The sequence below is a fragment of the Mobula hypostoma genome, chromosome 13, assembly GCF_963921235.1.
Source record: "Mobula hypostoma chromosome 13, sMobHyp1.1, whole genome shotgun sequence".
NCBI lineage: Eukaryota > Metazoa > Chordata > Chondrichthyes > Myliobatiformes > Myliobatidae > Mobula > Mobula hypostoma.
In genome coordinates this window covers 32,276,060-32,294,358 of record NC_086109.1, presented here as the reverse complement: position 1 = coordinate 32,294,358, position 18,299 = coordinate 32,276,060, and the positions used below count along the sequence as shown (strand labels likewise).

Genomic DNA, 18,299 nt, shown 5'->3' with positions numbered 1-18,299 from the left:
ACTTAGAGTCAAGAATGGAAATAATCTTATCAAGGACAAGCAGTCTGCTGAAAGGAATACTGCAAAGAATTTCTCGGAAGCCTTAAGTCTGCCGTATTGTAAACCATTTGGATCAGCTACTGTCCCTCACCAAAAAAAAAGCAAGAAAGGAATACATTTCCTTAGATTCTGACCTTCCATGTGTATAGTTTGGCTTACGTTAATGAATGTTTTCCAGTGTTCTATATCTTGAAGACTTGTGCCTCTACTGCATAAACCACCCATTTTCCTCCTTTAACTAAACAGTCTAATTTAACAACATTATTGGTCTCACATTCTCTGACCTTTTACTTAGTCCCTGCACTTCTGTTCAATTTATCCATCTGCATCTGAACAGTGTACTTGATCTGCTTTCTGCCTACCCACAGGTCCTTTCTACGGTTAACATTTATGATAGTCCTACAACTATCATTTTCTTCAAGGTCTTAGATTGTTGGGTTCTTCCACTCTTCAGACTTTATATTCAGTGCTCTTTTGCATCTTTCACTTGCTACACCTAGCCATGTAAAATAATTAGGAAATAACTTTCAATATGCAAATAGATTGAGACAATCAAGTTGATGGTGGATCCCGAGAGAGAATTTGTGTAATGCCTCTGAGATGGCTTTTTAGAGCAGCTCGTGATTGAGCCTACTAGGGGATCAGTAATTCTAGATTGGGTATTGTGTAATGAACTGGATATCATTAGGGAGCTTAAGGTAAAGGAACTATTAGAAAACAATGATCATAATATGATGGAATTTGCCTTGCAATTTGAAAGACAGAAGCTAAAGTCGGATGTGTCAGTATTATAGTGGCGTAAGGGGAATTATAGAGGCATGAAAGAAGACCGATCGAAATTGATTGGAAGGGAACACTAGCATGATGGTGGTGTAGCAGTGGCTGGAGTTTCTGGAAGCAATTTGGAAGGCGCAGGATGGATGTACCCCAAAGAAGAGGCTGACAAGGAAAGTCAGAGCCAACATAAAAGCAAAAGAGGGCATATAATACAGCAAAAATTAGTGTGAAGTTAGAGGGTGAAGCTGCACCCTCTCTAAAATGCTGGTAGAGAGAGTTTTATTTGGGTTTTTAGCGCTGGAAATAGTTACATTCTGACACGTCTCATTAGCAAGGCAGAAGCATGGTCGCATTGTTTATTCCAGGGACCAGCTGATTGAGCTTATGCCGGTCAGTTTAGCGAGCAGAGCGGCGGACACCCCGGCTGAAATCAGGAGGAAAACACACACAGGATGCAGAGGGGGATCACAAAGGCGAGGAAAGAGGACAGGGTTGAGACAACAGAGACTTAGGGAGAAGAGGAGTTCGGTAGGTAATAAAATGGATGAGTTCACGGCGCTAGCCAGGAGTCAGAGAACATTTCGGGAGTGCAGTGTTAGGTGTTTTACTGGAACGGGGCTGCACGAGACATACCCGATCAAAACTTTTCCATGGACGGCTTCCAGACCATTCAAGTTGACCGGAAGTGCACTGAGATTGGTAAGCGTAAAGGAGTTGGGGGCTTACTGTTTTGGTTAACAACAGATGGTGCAATCCGGGTCATATTACGATCGAAGAACGTGTTTATAGACCGGATATTGAACTTTTTGCTGTTGGACTCCGGCCATATTCCACCGAGATACAACACTGGGGTTCACGGGAGGTTGTTCCTGCCTGTGGCCATCGAACTTTGCAACTACTCCCGTGCAGGGTCAGACACCCTGAGCCAATAGGCTGGTCCTGGACTTATTTCCATCTGGCATAGTTTGCATTGTGTTGGTTGATTGTTTGTGGTTTTTGTATTGCTATATTTATGCTCTATTCTTGGTTGGTGCGTCTGTAACGAAACCCAATTTCCCTCGGGATCAATAAAGTATATCTACCTATCTATCTATCTAATTTTAAAAAATCAGCAGAAGGCAGCTTAAAAAAAACAGAAGGGGGAAAAGAAGAAATATATGAAGGTAAGCTAGCCAAATGATACCAAAGGTTTTTTGAATATATAAAGAGTAAAAGAGAGGTGAGTGTAGATATTGGAGAAGAATCACATTTGTATACTTTGATAATAAATGAACCTTTGAATCTTGTTCGTAAATTGTAGAGATGACGTGTAGTGGACTGAAAAGCCTGAGAATGTAGACATTAAGAAAGAGAATGTGCTGGAGCTTTTGGAAAGCATCAAGTTGGATAAGTCACCGGGACTGGATGAAATGTACCCCAGGCACCTGTGTGAGGCGAGGGAGGAGATTGCTGAGCCTCTGGCGATGATCTTTGCATCATCAGTGGGGACGGGAGAGGTTTTAGAAGATTGAAGGGTTGCGGATATTGTTCCATTATTCAAGAAAGGGAGTAGAGATAGCCCAGGAAATTATAGACCAGTGAGTCTTACTTCAGTGGTTGGTAAGTTGATGGAGAAGATCCTGAGAGGCAGGATTTTTGAACATTTGGAAAGGTATAATATGATTAGGAATAGTCCAGCATGGGGACGGCTGGTGGCGCAACGACATCAGCGCCGGACCTGGGTTCGAAACTAGTCGGGTTCGCTCTCGAGTACGCTTTCCATCCATGCCGGGTTGAGTGTTGAGATTGCAACTCGACCTCGTAAAATAAAGGGAAAATACTACGAAAATGTCTGTGTGAGGAGTGGCCACACAGTCTCTGTCTCTCGCTCCGCGCCTTGTAAAAACCATGAAAAAACCATCACCACGGATGGACGCACGCACATGCACAGAAGTGCACACACGCACAGACTCGCACGCACGCAGGCACACGCCCAAAAAAAAAGAAATAGTCAGCATGGCTTTGTCAAAGGCAGGTCATGCCTTATGAGCCTGATTGAATTTTTTTGAAGATGTGACAAGACACATTGATGAAGGTAGAGCAGTAGATGTAGTGTTAATAGATTTCAGCAAGGCATTTGACAAGGTACCCCATGCAAGGCTTATTGAGAAAGTAAGGAGGCATGGGATCCAAGGGAACATTGTTTGTGGATCCAGAACTGGCTTGCCCACAGAAGGCAAAGGGTGGTTGTAGATGGGTCATATTCTGCATGGAGGTCGGTCACCAGTGGTGTGCCTCAGGGATCTGTTCTGGGACCCCCCCCCCCCCCACTCTTGGTGATTTTTATAAATGATCTGGATGAGGGAGTGGAGGGATGGGTTAGTAAATGTGCTGATGACACAAAGGTTGGAGGTGTTGTGGGTAGTGTGGTGGGCTGTCAGAGGTTACAGCGGGACATTGATAGGATGCAAAACTGGGCTGAGAAGTGGCAGATGGAGTTCAACCCAGATAAGTGTGAGGTGATTCATTTTGGTAGGTTAAATATGATGGCAGAATATAGTATTAATGGTAAGACTCTTGGCAGTGTGGAGGATCAGAGGGATCTTGGGGTCTGAGTCCATAGGACACTCAAAGCTGCTGCACAGGTTGACTCTGGTTAAGAAGGCATACAGTGCATTGGCCTTCATCAATTGTAGGATTGAGTTTAGGAGCCGAGAGGTAATGTTGCAGCTATATAGGACCCTGGTCAGACCACTTGGGGTACTGTGCTCAGTTCTGGTCACCTCACTATAGGAAGGATGTGGAAACCATAGAGGGTGCAGGGTGATTTACAAGGATGTTGCCTGGATTGAGGAGCATGCCTTATGAGAACAGGTTGAGTGAACTCGGCCTTTTTTTCTTGCAGTGACGGAGGATGAGAGGTGACCTGACAGAGGTGTATAAGATGATAAGAGGCACTGGTTGTGTGGATAGTCTGAGGCTTTTTCCCAGGGCTGAAATGACTAGCATGAGAGGGCATAGTTTTAAGGTGCTTGGAAGTAGGTACAGAGGGCTGCCGGCGAAGATGTTGGAGGTGGATCCGATAGGGTCTTTTAAGAGACTCCTGGACAGGTACATGGAGCTCAGAAAAATAGAGGGCTATGGGTAACCCCAGGTAATTTCTAAGATAAGGACACGTTCGGCACAACTTTGTGGGCTGAAGGGCCTGTATTGTGCTGTGGGTTTTCTATGTTTCTAACTTTTCCCAATATGATGTTCATAGTTCAGTCTGCTCAAATGTTTGTCGAACTTGGCAGTGAACAAGAGTAGTTTAAGAAATGATTGTTAATGAGAACTAGGTATGCATTAGAAGAAAGGAGAATGTGATGGATGTTGCCACCTCGAGATAAGCCACTTTTCTACTTGAAATGTTAAATTTAATTTTAGAATGAATTGGGTGAATGATGCGAAAACTGATACAAAGTAGTTAAATAGCAAACATTATATATAGAACATAGAATAGTACAGCATTACAGGCCCTTCGGCCCACAATGTTGTGCCGACCCTTAAACCCTGCCTCCCATATAACCCCCACCTTAAATTCCTCCATATACCTGTCTAGTAGTCTCTTAAATTTCACTAGTGTATCTGCCTCCACCACTAACTCAGGCAGTGCATTTCACGCACCAACCACTCTCTGAGTAAAAAAAACCTTCCTCTAATATCCCCCTTGAACGTCCCACCCCTTACCTTAAAGCCATATCCTCTTGTAATGAGCAGTGGTGCCCTGGGGAAGAGGTGCTGGCTGTCCATGCTATTTATTCCTCTTAATATCTTGTATACCTCTATCATGTCTCCTCTCATCCTCCTCCTCTCCAAAGAGTAAAGCCCTAGCTCCCTTAATCTCTGATCATGATGCATACTCTCTAAACCAGGCATCATCCTGGTAAGTCTCCTCTGTAACCTTTCCAATGCTTCCACATCCTTCCTATAGTGAGGTGACCAGAACTGGACACAGTACTCCAAGTGTGGCCTAACCAGAGTTTTATAGAGCTGCATCATTACCTCGCAACTCTTAAACTGTATCCCTCGACTTATGAAGACTAACACCCCATAAGCTTTCTTAACTGCCCTATCTACCTGTGAGACAACTTTCAGGGATCTGTGGACATGTATTCCAGATCCCTCCGCTCCTCCACAGTACCGTATCCTGCCATTTCTTTGTACTCTGCCTTGGGGTTTGTCCTTCCAAAGTGTACCACCTCATACTCCTCCGGGTTGAATTCCATCTGCCACTTCTCAGCCCAGTTCTGCATCCTATCAATGTCTCTCTGCAATCTTTGACAATCCTTTACACTAATCTACAACACCACCAACCTTTGTGTCATCTGCAAACTTGCCAACCCACCCTTCTAACCCCACATCCAGGTCGTTAATAAAAAATCACGAAATGTAGAGGTCCCAGAACAGATCCTTGTGAGACACCACTAGTCACAATCCTCCAATCTGAATGTACTCCCTCCACCACGACCCTCTGCCTTCTGCAGGCAAGCCTATTCTAAATCCACCTGGCCAGACTTCCCTGGATCCCATGCCTTCTGACTTTCTGAATAAGCCTACCGTGTGGAACCTTGTCAAATGCCTTACTAAAATCCATATAGATCACATCCACTGCACGACCCTGATCTATATGCTTGGTCACCTCCTCAAAGAACTCTATCAGGCTTGTTAGACACAATCTGCCTTTCACAAAGCCATGCAGACTGTCCCTGATCAGACCATGATTCTCTAAATGCCCATAGATCCTATCTCTACTTTTCCAACAGTTTTTCCACCACAGACATAAGGCTTATACTTAGGAAGCACAATAATATTTTTAAGAGATATAGTTAGGAAAATCTTGTATAGGATGAACGTTTGCACTGAGTTGCATGCTATCTATGTTGGCTCTCAAGATTATAGCTCGTTTTATTGTGGTCAAAATTCCTGGTGTAAAAATGATGTATTCCTAGGCCCTGGGCAGCAGTTGTGGAGTCATGTTGTCAGCATCATTAACTTGGTTGACTTATGCAGACATCCCACCTCTCCCAGAAGATCCGGGAGTCTCCCGCATATCGATAGTGGCTCCCTGACGTCCGGAAATTATATACGATGTCCCGGAAATAGATTTTTTTGAGAGGGTGAGGGAGAGCGAGCATCCTGATTGGTCTCCCTTCGTGCTAAGAGTGGTCCCCAACCACCGGGCCGTGAGGAAACAATATGATTTGGCGATATGAAACGATATGAGCCATTTGCACCTTTCCTCATTCCCTGTCACGCACTGTTGAACTTGAACGCACGCGAGATCATTACCCGCGCGTCATCCGTGTCGGCGCGGGAAGGAGATCAACTCCTCGAGCTTGTAAATGACGGCGGGCTGAAAAGTTTGTTTGACATAACATCTCTGCCGGCATTCTGGATCAAAGTCAAGGCTAAATATCCTGAGATAGCTACGAAAGCACTAAAAACGTTGCTTCCATTTCCAACATCATATTGCTGCGAAGCGGAGTTTTCTGCAATGAATGCAACGAAAACTAAATTGCGGAATAGACTGGATATAGGAACCCCCTTCGAGAATCACTGTCTCCCCTTACCCCTCGATGGGACCGTCTTGTTGCAGGAAAACAAGCCCAGGGCTCGCACTGATTCAGCGATATTGGTGTGTTGCAATGATTTTATATGTTCATACGGGGAAAATATGCGCTGTATGTTTAATATCCAAACGTTACTTAAAATGTTATAATGCTATTGACTTACCACCTATATTCCGGTCGTGATTAACTCCCCCCCGCGTCGGCCGGTTCGCAAGAATATTGTCAATATTAAACCGGTCTGCAGTGCAAAAAATGTTGGGGACCCCTGCTAAGTAGACCTATCAGTTTTCTCTGTGGGCGGGTTTTACAGTTGACCTCAAAAATAATGACCGTGTTGCTGGCTGCACTGTTTGCAACAGTGACTTTTCTATTGCCAGTGGTGGGTTAAAATGTAAAAGACATGTTGAGGTGAGTTTAACAGGTGTCATTACAGCATAGCTAATGTTATTTAAATTAGCTGGCTAGCTGCTAAGGAGCTCTGCTATTGATGTCCTACGTGATGAGGCCGAACTCCCTGTAGACTTGCTTAAAGTTGTAATAGAATAAACATGATAATATAATATAAGCACATATTTTAATGTCACATTTGCTGCATATACCCAACTTGGTTTACAGATTAGACAAAATCACTAAACCAAGTATTACATACACCCTTTGGAGGTCGACGGGTGGGGTGGGAGTGGATATGGTGTTGCCGGGGTGGGGGGGGTGGTGGGGGTTCTACCTCCCTGAAATGAGTTTTTGCAGGGTGGGATGTCTGCTTATGTGTGTGAACACTGGCTCCAACATAAAACAACTCTATTCTAGTTTTGTCTTCTTTGTAATACTGTTGTCAGATGCAAAGTTAAAGCAATTGGCCTTGAAGTGAAGAATTAATCATGGCATGGATGAGTTTCTTGAAATCACTAAACATCAATTTATGGATATGGTTTATGAGTTCTCATTATGCCCTTGAAACTACCACAGCACAAACTGTTCCTGTTCATAATTCCCAGGGATGTAAAAACACAGCACTAAAATACAAGCCACACACAAAAAAATTGCAGGCACAAGACATTTACTATTATATATGCAATGTGGCATTCATGGAGTACATGTCTTGGTCTCCTGTGTGTAAATTTTGCTTTGTGTTAAGTAACTTGAAATGATGTATTATCTTATAATGTCAGTGAACTTCTTTGCTTTTGTGTTGGATGTCAGTCTTTCCTTTTATGAGAATTTATGCATTTGTAGCAATTCTTTTAATACACATGTATTTTCAAAATTTTATGGACTTTTTGGGTTATTATAGATAGAACACTATAATGACCAGAAGTTCTTAACTTAATTACTTGAATGGTGCTGAAGGGTGGGTTGCTTATTTTGATTTATGAGGTAGTCTGCACTAATTAACAAGAGCAAATGAACCATTTTGAAGTGTGCTTCATCTGATCAGCTGAGTAGACCATCAATAAACTAAGTGATTTAATTGATGCTGATTATTTACCTTCAGAAAGCCCTTGATGTTTTCATTTTTGTAGTTTTCTTGTACTTGGGTAAATTTAACATTTGGATTGCAATTTGTCAAAGCTATGGTATGTAAGGTAACCATGTCTCCTGCATCATATTCTGTGCTGTATGTGGTATATATTCAGCACTATGGATATAAAATGATTAACTTGCAGGGAACTGAGTTCAACTCAAACTGTTCAAAATGTTGAAAACAATTAAGTACTGGGGTCACATAATCAATATTTACATTTCGAAACATAAGTCTAACATCAGTTACAGTCTTCTTTCAGCTGTTGGTGGAATTTTGCCAGATTGTAACTCTTAGGAACATACAGTGGCATGCAGAAGTTTGGGCACCCCGGTCAAAATTTCTGTTACTGTGAATAGTTAGGTGAGTAGAAGATGAACTGATCTCCAAAAGTCATAAAATTAAAGATGAAACATTCTTTTCAACATTTTAAACGAGATTAGTGTATTATTTTTGTTTTGTACAATTTTAGGGTGGAAAAAAAAGGAAAGGAGCGCCATGCAAAAGTTTGGGCACCCCAAGAGATTTGAGCTCTCAGATAACTTTTACTTAGGTCTCAGAACTTAATTTGCTTGTTAACGGTATGGTTTGTTCACAGTCATCATTAGGAAAGGCCAGGTGATGCAAATTTCAAAGCTTTATAAATACCCTGACTCCTTAAACCTTGTCCCAGCAATCAGCAGCCATGGGCTCCTTTAAGCAGCTGCCTAGCACTCTGAAAATTAAAATAAATGATGCCCACAAAGCAGGAGAAGGCTATATGAAGATAGCAAAGCGTTTTCAGGTAGCCGTTTCCTCAGTTCGTAATGTAATTAAGAAATGGCAGTTAACAGGAACAGTGGAGGTCAAGTTGAGGTCTGGAAGACTAAGAAAACTTTCAGAGAGAACCGCTCATAGGATTGCTAGAAAAGCAAATCAAAACCCCTGTTTGACTGCAAAAGACCTTCAGGAAGATTTAGCAGACTCTGAAGTGATGGTGTACTGTTCTGCTGTGCAGTGACACCTGCACAAATATGACCTTCATGGAAGACTCATCAGAAGAAAACCTTTCCTGCATCCTCACCACAAAATTCAGCGTCAGAAGTTTGCAAAGGAACATCTAAACAAGCCTGATGTATTTTGGAAACAAGTTCTGTGGACTGATGAAGTTAAAATAGAACTTTTTGGCCTCAATGAGCAAAGGTATGTTTGGAGAAAAATGGGTGCAGAATTTCATGAAAAGAACACCTCTCCAATTGTTAAGCACGGTGGGGGGATCGATCATGTTTTGGGCTTATGTTGCAGCCAGTGGTACGGGGAGCATTGCACTGGTAGAGGGAAGAATGAATTCAATTAAATATCAGCAAATTCTGGAAGCAAACATCACACCGTCTGTAAAAAGTTGAAGATGAAAAAAGGATGGCTTCTACAACAGGATAATGATCCAAAGCACACCTCAAACTCCACAGTGGACTACCTCAAGAGGCGCAAGCTGGAGGTTTTGCCATGGCCCTCACAGTCCCCCAACGTAAACATCATCAAAAATCTGTGGATAGACCTCAAAAGAGCAGTGCATGCAAGACGGCCCAAGAATCTCACAGAAGTAGAAGCCTTTTGCAAGGAAGAATGGGTGAAAGTCCCCCAAACAAGAATTGAAAGACTTTTAGCTGGCTACAGAAAGCATTTACAAGCTGTGATACTTGCCAAAGGGGGTGTTACTAAGTACTGACCGTGCAGGGTGCCCAAACTTTTGCTTTGGGTCCTTTTCCATTTTTGTTATTTTGAAACTATAAAAGATGGAAATAAAAAAGTAACCTTGCTTAAAATATTAAAGAAATGTGTCATCTTTAACTTTATGCCTGTTGGAAATCAGGTCATCTTTTACTTGCTTAGCCATTCACAGCAACAGAAATTTTGACCAGAGATGCCCAAACTTTTGCATGCCACTGTACGTATAATCATTAATTTCTGTCAAACTGTAAAAAGGAGTTTTAAGAAAAAAGCCTTATCTGCCTTGGAGTTCTTGATGGCAGGATTAAATAAGTTTACTGAAGGATGAGGAGGAAGATATAGCTATGAACTGGATGGAGGTTGGTGGGGAGGGGGTGTGGGAGAAAGGGGATGGAAGAGGGGAAAAGAAAGGTGACACACATGGGTGCCAGAGAGAAAAGAATGTGTAAACTGGAGATCAGCGTTAGAAGAATGGCAGGTTCTGTTAAAGACGAAGTATCTGCATGACCTAAAAGTGTAATAGATAATGCAGCAAACACAAGAAAATCTGCAGATGCTGGAAATTCAAAGAAATACACACCAAATGCTGGAGGAAGTCAGCAGGTCATGTAGCATCTATGGAAAAGAATAGACAGTTGCTGTTTTGGGATGAGACCCTTCTTCTGGATTCAGGGTCTTGGCCCAAAATGTTGACTGTTTACTTTTTTCTGTAGCTATTGGAGTGTACTGAAGAAGGTATTGGATGAACATTATCTTTAGTGGCCAATATAGTAATGTAAGTAGGCTTAGTAGTCAAATTAATCAGAATTAGAATCTGAATCTGCCTTTTGTTTTGCAAGTGACTAAATTGTGTAATGCTAAAACTCAGAAATCTCTGATACAAGGAACACAGTCCTAGGTTTTCCAGTAGCCACATGATTGAATTCACTCATTCAGGTGCCATTCTTTTAAAATGCAAACAGTTGATTAATATTTATTGAGATACAGCGCTGAATGGGGCCTTACAACCCTTTGAGCCATGCCACTGAGCAATCCCTGATTAATGACCAATTCACCTACATACCGGTTCGTTTTTGGAATGTGGGAGGGAACCGGTACACCTGGAGAAAACCCAAGCATTCCATGGGGAGGGCATACAGATACCTTACAGATGATGCTGGAAATGAACTCTGAATTCTGGGCCTTGGGCTGTAATTGTGTTGTGCTAACCATTATGCTACCAGGTAGCACTAGCAAAATTGGTCTTATTGTTTTGTAAAGAGTTATAGGACTTTGATACAAATTTCAGGTCAGAATGTTCTCCGACAGAGGGGTTCACTGGTAAGTTAGAATAGATTTGTAGAGAGCAACTTGCAATGAGTTGCAATGCTCTGGCACCATTTTGAATGTTAAGATGGTGATCCCTGTACTTAAAAGAAGCCTTAATGAATTGCTGTAGTGATTTTGTAGATAGTGTTAAGTACAGCCACAGGGTCATTGTGACATGGAGTGAGTTTTATGGTAGTAATCAAGTGAATTACTCTGAGGATGCTGGGGACATGCTAGTGTTTTTAGCAGATGGACAGTATTACAGCATATTCCCAACTTGTGTCTTGTTCACGGTTGAAGGATGTTGTGTAATATGATCTAGAATTAACATATGTAAATTCTAGGAAGTTTGAGCACCCTCTAAAAGACCACAACATCTATATACTACTGAAACTCATGCTCTGTTTGTCTGTTTGTGACCTCCAATTAGTGCAAACGGTGCATTACAGCGGCACTTTTTGGCTAAATCGAATTAAAATCTGCTTACAGAATGCAGGCAAAGTTCAGGGTTATATATTCGTATAAAATTGCTCATTCGCAATAATCAACAGGCTGACTTTCGCCCGAGACCCGATCGGCCATCATGGAAATCGGGATGCGACAGCCCGACGCATGCGCACGGCCCGCCTCAGCAGCGACACCTACTGGAACAAAAGGGCAGGGCAGCTCTATTTCGTTAATCACCATCAGCATGTGCAGGATTGGGACAGATCTAATTGCCACCCATCAATAACAGATAATTAAATCTTATTGTAATGACGTACTCCGAGACACCCATAAAATCCTTTGCTGCAGTCAAAGGACAGTGGTGACTATATCACATCCATTTAGGAAAGCGCCAACCACATCATCAAGAATAATCAGCATCTTTTGCTGTTAGTGCTTCGTATCTTCTATCCAGCATTAGGGTAAAAAAAAAATGGTCAGCCTAATTATGCCGCGTGGAAAGGGAAGGGGGACATTATGGTTAAGAGACAACGCCAGAAGTCGTTGGGAAGCGGCAAGGAGAGGGAGAGAACAAGACTCGGATGAGGCCAAGGCCGCACAGCTCCAGGATCAAACAGGACAAAAAAAATGAGAGAAGAAGAGACGGAGGAGGAGAGGCATGCACATCTCCAGGATCAGAGACAACAAACAGCACAAGAGATGAAAAGATGGGGGATGAAAGGACTGCACATCTCCAGAATGACAATGAGAGGCACAAGGGTGGCAGATAAACCAGAAATGATGCCATCAAAAGTGTCCTTTGTTAAACGAGGAGGAGCTATATTTGCTTTGCTACGTGTCATTCTTCTTTAATAAACTGAGGTTTTCTACTTCAGTTTCCAAAGCAATACCAATAGCATGCAGGAAAATTTAATGTTCATTCTGGTCACATCAGATTGCACTATCCTCCTCTCAAAGGGTGCCCCAACGGGTCACCCCGTTGTCTAGTCTTTAATAAATATGATGCCAGAATTGAATGAGGTCCTCTAATTAAAGCCTAATCAGTATTTTATAAGGTTTAGCATAACTCTTGTTAGGACAAGCTGTGTCCTACTTTGTTTTCATTGTACCTGCATTTTGGATGTTTTTAGAAGTTCAAGTTTTTGCTAGACTTAGGAAATTGCTCTTTATAGAGCATTCTCTCCCACAACAGGGAGTGATTAAACACTGCATGAGTGGATACAATCTCCAAATTGGGAGTCACTTTGCACTATGGAATTACATCTACTTGAAACTGTTTTAAAAATACTTGTTTCCTTTGTGATCTTTGCAACATATTGTTTGATGTACCAAGAATTATACATGTGCACTGAGGACACTGCTTTCATCAATTATCTTTACATGTTTATTCCTGCCGTTGATGGTATTCCACAATTATATAACAATCTTGTACCAGTCAAGATTCAAACTACTATTTCGCTCACTTTTGCAAGCTTTTAAACTATAAGACTTAAATAGTGTAATTTCAGAAACAATTAAAAACTTCTATTTTAATGGTCAATTGCTTAAACTATCATAGCTTTTAATAATAAAGCTTTAAACAAAAACATATAATGAGGAAGTCATTGGATGATCTTCACATGGTTGATCATCATAAAAGACAATTTATAATTGTAAACATGAGGAAATCTGCAGGTGCTGGAAATTCAAGCAACACACACAAAATGTTCATAGAACTGCCTGGCCTGCTGCGTTCCACCAGCGTTTTGTGTGTGTTGTTTATAATTGTAAAACCATTTTTAGAATACAATTGGCAATATTTGTAATGCTGAGAATGCCTACTTTATTTTCAGGCTAAATAAAATATGCAGTCGGTTATCTATCCAGAGGAAAACACAGTTCATGCAAAGGTTGCATAATTACTGGATGCTGAAAAGGCAGTCACGGAATGGTGTTCCTTTACTTCGGCGATTGCATTCACATTTACAAACTCAAAGAAATGCTGAACAGGTAAAGCAATGTTTAACTGACTCACTGATTTTGATGTCTTTTGCTTAAGTGTTGAAAATACTACCTTAGAAATGAGCAAAAATTTATTTTATTCTCCTGCATATAATGATACATTGTGCACCTCTTTTTGCTATATCCCTTGGGTCTTCTCAGGTATTTATTTATGTATTACTATAAAATTATCATATGGTATTAATATAGTAACTGACCAGTAAGCATTTTGAATAGGGTTATCAGCATGTTGTAAATTCTAAGAAGTCTGGGGAAGTAGTGACATATTAATGGATTGTGCAAACGAGAAGGGTCAGTGATAGGACTGCATTACCTATCTTACAGTTATATAATGTGATTTATATTTTTAAATAGTATCATAATTTTCTTTATGAAGTCATGGACATGCTCAAATATATGTTAGTGAAATGCAGGTGATAATGTATCCATTTTTACATACTTCTGCGACTTTAGTTTCCTTTTGAAATGCTGAGCATTCAGTCATTAGCACATTCTCCCCTAAATTGACAGAATATGGCTTGAAACCAAGAGAATGTAGTAAATTAAGCTAGTCACTTTCAAATTGATAGGTTTGTTTTCAATCCATTTCCATCTCTGAATTAAGTAGTTGTTAACATTGGTGTTAATTGGTGTCAGATTCAATCCAGAAAAGTAGCAATGTTACAAAGTTGGACCATAAGTAATGATATTACACTGATTCACAGCACTAAACAATGTAGCATTCTCTGCTTAGTGAGATGAAGTCTCAATTACTCTCTTGACAACTGCTGGGAGGCAAAAATTAGCTGTTGTCTACAATCAATTTAGTGGACTGCCCACCATAAGCACCAGCCCAGTGGAACTTTAAGAAACATAATTGGGCTTTGTTTACTGTAACTGTTAAACAATTTGCTTTACTACCCCAATGAGAGGAAATTTATAAATATATTTATGAAATTCTCTGTAGAGCTGTAAAGTTTACAATCTTGTTCACTTCTTAATGCATGCTATGTTGATGGTGCAGAAATCTTAAATATCTTCAAAGAATACAATTTGCAGATAATCTTTTAAGACAAAACAAGTCCCTGAAATAATAGCTTATAATGCTGGTCTTCTGTTGAATATATAAAGTTGTGTTATTGGACTGAATTTTCATGATTGGATGAGGATATGGAAATGCCAAATCTGTGACCTTTGGTTTAATCCAACAACCAGTTGCCTTGTAGTTCATGCATAAATTATGTGCTTGATGCCAGGCTGCACAAATTCATCTAAATTGGTTCACTATAATGATTCTTCAACCCTGGAAGCTACTTCTTGAATGTTAAAAGTTATTTATAAAGCCAATGATATCTTACACTTGTACATTGTAAGTACCTCTAGTTAACTTTTGGAAAAAAATACTTAATATTTAATATTCTTTGTTTTGATAATTTCACCATTTTAGCATAATATTCAATGCATTTGTACTGGTAGCAAAAAACAAGTTGCTGGAGGAATTCAGTTGGTCATGCAGCTTCTGTGGAGGAAACGGGATCGTTGACATTTCAGATTGAGATTCTATATCAGGATAAGAGTGTAAAGGGAAGATAGGCAGATTAAACCATATAACAATTACAGCACAGAAACAGGCCATCTCGGCCCTTCTGGCCCGTGCTGAACTCTTACTCTCACGTAGTCCCACCGACCTGCACTCAGCCCATAACCCTCCATTCCTTTCCTGTCCATATAGCTGTCCAGTTTAACTTTAAACGACAATATCAAACCTGCCTTAACCACTTCTGCTGGAAGCTCGTTCCACACAGCCACCACTCTCTGAGTAAAGAAGTTCCCCCTCATGTTACCCTAAACTTTTGCCGTTTAACTCTCAACTCATGTCCTCTTGTTTGAATCTCCCCCACTCTCAATGGAAAAAGCCTATCCACGTCAAGTCTATCTATCCCTCTCATAATTTTAAATACCTCTATCAAGTCCCCCCTCAACCTTCTACGTTCCAAAGAATAAAGACCCAACTTGTTCAACCTTTCTCTGTAACTTAGGTGATGAAACCCTGGTAACATTCTAGTAAACAACAGGAATTCTGCAGATGCTGGAAATTCAAGCAACACACGTCAAAGTTGCTGGTGAACGCAGCAGGCCAGGCAGCATCTGTAGGAAGAGGTGCAGTCGATGTTTCCCTTACCACCATTCAGGGCCCCAAACAGTCCTTCCAGGTGAGGCAACACTTCACCTGTGAGTCGACTGGGGTGATATATTGCGTCCGGTGTTCCCGATGTGGCCTTTTATATATTGGCGAGACCCAACGCAGACTGGGAGACGGCTTTGCTGAACATCTACGCTCTGTCCGCCAGAGAAAGCAGGATCTCCCAGTGGCCACACATTTTAATTCCACATCCCATTCCCATTCTGACATGTCTATCCACGGCCTCCTCTACTGTAAAGATGCCACACTCAGGTTGGAGGAACAACACCTTATATTCCGTCTGGGTAGTCTCCAACCTGATGGTATGAACATTGACTTCTCTAACTTTCGCTAAGGCCCCACCTCCCCCTCGTACCCCATCTGTTACTATTTTTATGCACACATTCTTTCTCTCACTCTCTTTTTTCTCCCTCTGTCCCTCTGAATATACCTCTTGCCCATCCTCTGGGTTTCCCCCCCTCTTGTCTTTCTTCCCGGACCTCCTGTCCCATGATCCTCTCGTATCCCCTTTTGCCAATCACCTGTCCAGCTCTTGGCTCTATCCCTCCCCCTCCTGTCTTCTCCTATCATTTTGGATCTCTCCCTCCCCCTCCAACTTTCAAATCCCTTACTCACTCTTCCTTCAGTTAGTCCTGACGAAGGGTCTCGGCCTGAAACGTCGACTGTACCTCTTCCTACAGATGCTGCCTGGCCTGCTGCGTTCACCAGCAACTTTGATGTGTGTTGCTAACATTCTAGTAAACCTTCTCTGTACTCTCTCTATTTTGTTGACATCTTTCCTATAATAAAGAGATGAGGGGAGACAGAGCAGTGAGATGGGGGCTAGGAAGCTGAACAGATGGGGAGGCAAGGGTGGAAATGGTGATGGGCTGGGAGGGAATGTGGAGATAGCAAGGTGTTGCGTATTAGCAATTCTGAAAAGAAAGGAAAGTGATGGACGAAGCCAGATTAAGGGGTTGATGAGTCATAGAAAAATACAGCACAGGAACTGGTCCCATCGACCTGCACTGGGACCATAGCCCTCCATACCCCTACTATCTATGTACCTAATCAAACTTCTCTTAAGTATTGAAATGAAGCTTGTATGCACCACTTGCGCTGGCAGCTCATTCTACACCCTCACAACCCTCTGAGTGAAGAAGTTTCCCCTCATGTTCTCCTTAAACTTTTCACCTTTCACCCTCAGCCCATGACCTCTAGTTGTAGTCTCACCCAATCTCAGTGGAAAAAGCCTGCTTGCGTTTACCCTATTTATACCCCTCATAATCTCCCCTTGATCTTCTACATTCCAAGGAATGAATTCCTAAACTATTCAATCTTTTCTTATAATTCAGGTCCTCCAGTCCCAACAACAACCGTGTAAATTTTCTCTGTACTCTTTCCTGTAAGTGGGTGACCAAAACTGTATAACAGTACTCCAAATTAGTCCTCACCAATGTCTTGTACAATTTCAGTGTAACATTCCATCTCTTGTATTCAATATTTAGATTTGTGTGCAAAAAACTTTCTTTGCAACCCTATCTACCTGTGCCGCCACTTTGAATGAATTTTGGATCTGTATTCCCTTTCTTTTACCGCACTCCTCTGTGCTCTACTATTTACTATGTAAGTAAACACAGTTGCAAAAAATCAATTTAAGATCTCCTTGATCTCTTTTGGCTCTATGCACGGATTACCATTGTGATCTTCCAGAGGACCAATTTTGTTTTTTCGCAATCCTTTTGCTCTTAGTGTATCTGTAGCATCCCTTGGGATTCTTCTTCACCTTGTTTGCTAGGGCAATCTCATCCCTTTTTTTCCAGCCCTCCTGATTTCTTACACTCTGTAAGTACCTCATTTGTTCCTCATTTGATGCTTGGCAATAGGGAAATGGGGTTGGGAGGGGATGGAGGGGAATGGTACTGAGCGGTAGAGCGTGTGGCTAATGTGCATGTGGAAGCAGACAGGAGGGGAAAGAAACTGGGGAACAAGGGACTGGGGTGTTTTGAAAGAAGAGGATATGCAAGTAGACCAGGATGGATCAGAAGCAAAGGGAAAGGAACAGAGGTCGTGTGGAGTACCTGAAATTGGAGAATTCAGTTTTCCTGTCATCTAGTTATATACTACTAAGTTGGAATATGATTATCCTTTTGTCTTCCTAGATGTTGCTTGATCTCCTGAGTTCTTCCAGAAGCTTTTTGTTTTGCAGACCCTTACGTTTACATATATATATATATTTGCTATTAACAATTGATCACTTCATCTTTGCAATTATCTTCATTGTTCATGTACTGACCAGTCTTTTAACTGCTTGCATTTTAGAATTTTAATAATCAGTTGCTGACGTTAATAAAATACATATGTCTGGTTTTGCTCACTTCACAGAAAGAACAGGATGAAAAGAACAGTGCAGTGAAAGAACAATTGAAATACTGGCAGAAACTGCGGCATGATTTGGAAAGAGCTCGTCTGCTTGTTGAGCTGATTCGCAAAAGAGAGAAGCTCAAGAGAGAAGAGGTAATTGTTGCAGTGCTGATAATGAAAGATCTGTGTACCTTATTTGGGCATTATATGTAGTAAATCTAATGTGGAGGAAAGGTCTTCCCTCTGACATATAAGTAGTTAGAATTGTAGTTATTTCAATTGTACGTGTTTCTAATTTTATTCCATTTGGAACTTGAAAATTAATAAATAGGATGGTGTTACTTATTAAAAGCCTATGCCATAATATAAAGTGTTGCAATAT

General features: G+C 41.3%; 1 protein-coding gene across 4 annotated transcripts in view; it reads left to right on the top strand.

The window, feature by feature from the left end:
• Nucleotides 1-18,299, top strand: part of brpf3b (bromodomain and PHD finger containing, 3b) — an 87,029-nt gene that overhangs the window by 45,592 nt on the left and 23,138 nt on the right. For all 4 annotated transcript variants that reach the window (XM_063065511.1, XM_063065512.1, XM_063065513.1 and 1 more), the window contains 2 exons: nucleotides 13,224-13,380; nucleotides 17,939-18,070. In XM_063065511.1, the coding sequence (XP_062921581.1) occupies nucleotides 13,224-13,380; nucleotides 17,939-18,070 (289 nt within the window). The remainder of the gene's footprint in view (nucleotides 1-13,223; nucleotides 13,381-17,938; nucleotides 18,071-18,299) is intronic.